At 40.4% G+C, this 2,354-nt stretch overlaps 1 protein-coding gene across 1 annotated transcript in view; it reads right to left on the bottom strand.

Moving 5' to 3' along the window:
- Positions 1–1,474, bottom strand: part of LOC104982432 (follitropin subunit beta-like) — a 6,132-nt gene extending 4,658 nt beyond the window's left edge. The window contains exon 1 of the mRNA XM_010831794.1: positions 1,329–1,474. Within this exon, the coding sequence (XP_010830096.1) occupies positions 1,329–1,474 (146 nt within the window). The remainder of the gene's footprint in view (positions 1–1,328) is intronic.
- Between the last annotated feature and the right edge of the window lie 880 nt (positions 1,475–2,354).

Below are 2,354 nucleotides of genomic sequence, written 5' to 3'. Positions count from 1 at the left end.
TTCCAAGGAGTAAGCGTCTTTTAATTTCATGGCTGCAATCACCATTTGCAGTGGTTTTGGAGCCCCCCCAAAATAAAATCTGACACTGTTTCCCCATCTATTTCCCATGAAGTGATGGGACCAGATGCTATGATCTTCGTTTTCTGAATATTGAGCTTTAAGCCAACTTTTTCACTCTCCACTTTCACTTTCATCAGGAGGCTTTTAAGTTCCTCTTCACTTTTTGCCATAAGGGTGGTGTCATAAGCTCAATTATTTTTATTTTGTCTAAAATGTTTGGGAAATCACATATTGGATTCTGATATTCTGTTGCCTTTTAGGTTCTTCCTTGCCATTGCCTTAAATTCTGTACCTGTGTAGGAGTCTTAATCCAAAAGGTATATGATACAGTTTCAGTATCAGAACATTGAAATTAGGTCAAACATATTTCACTCCTTTACATGCCCACTAAGAAAATAATTGGCTTTGAGGGAGAAGCGGGGCTGCTGGATAGTTCATTTCTGCAGCTGGCCATCAGGCCTACATCTCACCCAAAGTGTGGTAAAGTTGAGTTTTATTGATCAGTTCATTTAATATTAAATAAATAAAGTATTTTTATTAAGATGCAGCACTTTCAGTTTCAGCTTATCAAACTTCTAAATAGCCAGATGTGTAGAAAAGCAGCACAGAAACGTTGTCCCCTTTAGCTGGTTTATTTTGAAGAAGCTCTGAGAATGTAGACAAATGGCTTAATACCTTTATTCTTTGATTTTCTTAACAGCATAAAGAAGGGTGTAGGTTTGCTGACTCATTTTGGCTTGTCTCCAGGGATTGAGTGCTCTCAGGCTGCTTGTTGGTATTGTATTAAAAATGGGCCAATAAAATGAATTTTATAATAGGCTGCTGCATTTTTTATTTGGCTGTAAAATGAATGTTATTACTATCCCTGTTGCAGAGGTATGCCTTTTATTATTGCAATTGTTATTTTAAAGACTATTGACAATATTCCATGTTTAATTATAGATATGTACTCATGTCCATGTTTATCCCTCAATAGGTAAAGCTAGCAGAAAAATGCTCTTTTAAAATGCAGAGTTTGCACATTACTGAAGCAGTCATTTACATCAGTCTGAGCTGTCCTGAATCTGTTTTATCCAAATTAAATCCAAACCCAATCATCTAAATGATATCATGGTAATTTACCTCAATTACAACACAGACAGTGTTGGCTAAGGGACTCATGGCTCTAATTTAGAAGAGACAAAATATTGACAGAGTGGGAATCAATGAAACCGGCCTTATCCAGACCCTTAGCACCTCACTTCCAGCAAAGCAAAGTGCCTACTCAGGTGTAGCCCACACACCACGTGGTGTTGACGCTTATGCAGCTACATTCCTCTTTCTCCACCGTGATGTTAATGTTGTTCAGCTCGCAGCTGCTACAGCAGATTGCTCTCCAGCAACAGAAAAGGAAGGAGAACTGGACAGACTTCATCCTGGACTGGGAAGCAAGCAATTAGAAATCCCAAAGTATTTTCACATTCATGGACTTTGACCCATTCCAATTGAACTGAAATCAACCTGCTTCCCAAACTCTACCATCTCATTCAAATTCAACAGGCACTCTTTGGCAAAAAAGAGACACAGTAACATGTCAGAAATTCTCATATAGTTCTAGTTTTTTTAAGGATTAAAATGTCACAGGTTATGTATCTGAAAAAAAACAAACCCAGAAAAACACTAATTTGAAAATATATATGCACCCATATGTTGTTGCTGCTGCTGCTAAGTCGCTTCAGTCGTGTCCGACTCTGTGCGACCCCATAGATGGCAGCCCACCAGGCTCCCCCGTCCCTGGGATTCTCCAGGCAAGAACACTGGAGTGGGTTGCCATTTCCTTCTCCAATGCAGGAAAGTGAAAAGTGAAAGTGAAGTCGCTCAGTTGTGTCCGACTTTTAGTGACCCCATGGACTGTAGCCTACCAGGCTCCTCCATCCATGGGATTTTCCAGGCAAGAGTACTGGAGTGGGGTGCCATTGCCTTCTCCGACCCATATGTTGGCAGTTTACTACTGCTAAGATATGGTAGTAACCTCAGCATCCATCCACACATAGATCGATAAAAATATACAAACACCAAGCAAATTCTCCAGCAACAAAGGAACACAGCCCTGAGCTTCAAGATACAGGCTGCCCAAACTCACCCCAAAACTATAGACATCTCATAACTCATTACTGGACATTTCATTGCACTCCAGAGAGAAGAAATACAGCTCCACCCACCAGAACACCGACACAAGCTTCCCTAACCAGGAAACCTTGACAAGCCACCTGTACAAACCCACACACAGTGAGGAAATGCCACAATAAAGAGAA

The sequence above is a fragment of the Bison bison genome, unplaced genomic scaffold, assembly GCF_000754665.1.
Source record: "Bison bison bison isolate TAMUID 2011002044 unplaced genomic scaffold, Bison_UMD1.0 scf7180017864531, whole genome shotgun sequence".
Lineage (NCBI taxonomy): Eukaryota > Metazoa > Chordata > Mammalia > Artiodactyla > Bovidae > Bison > Bison bison.
Note: the sequence above shows the minus strand (reverse complement) of the source record. Positions and strands in the feature narration are given on the sequence as shown.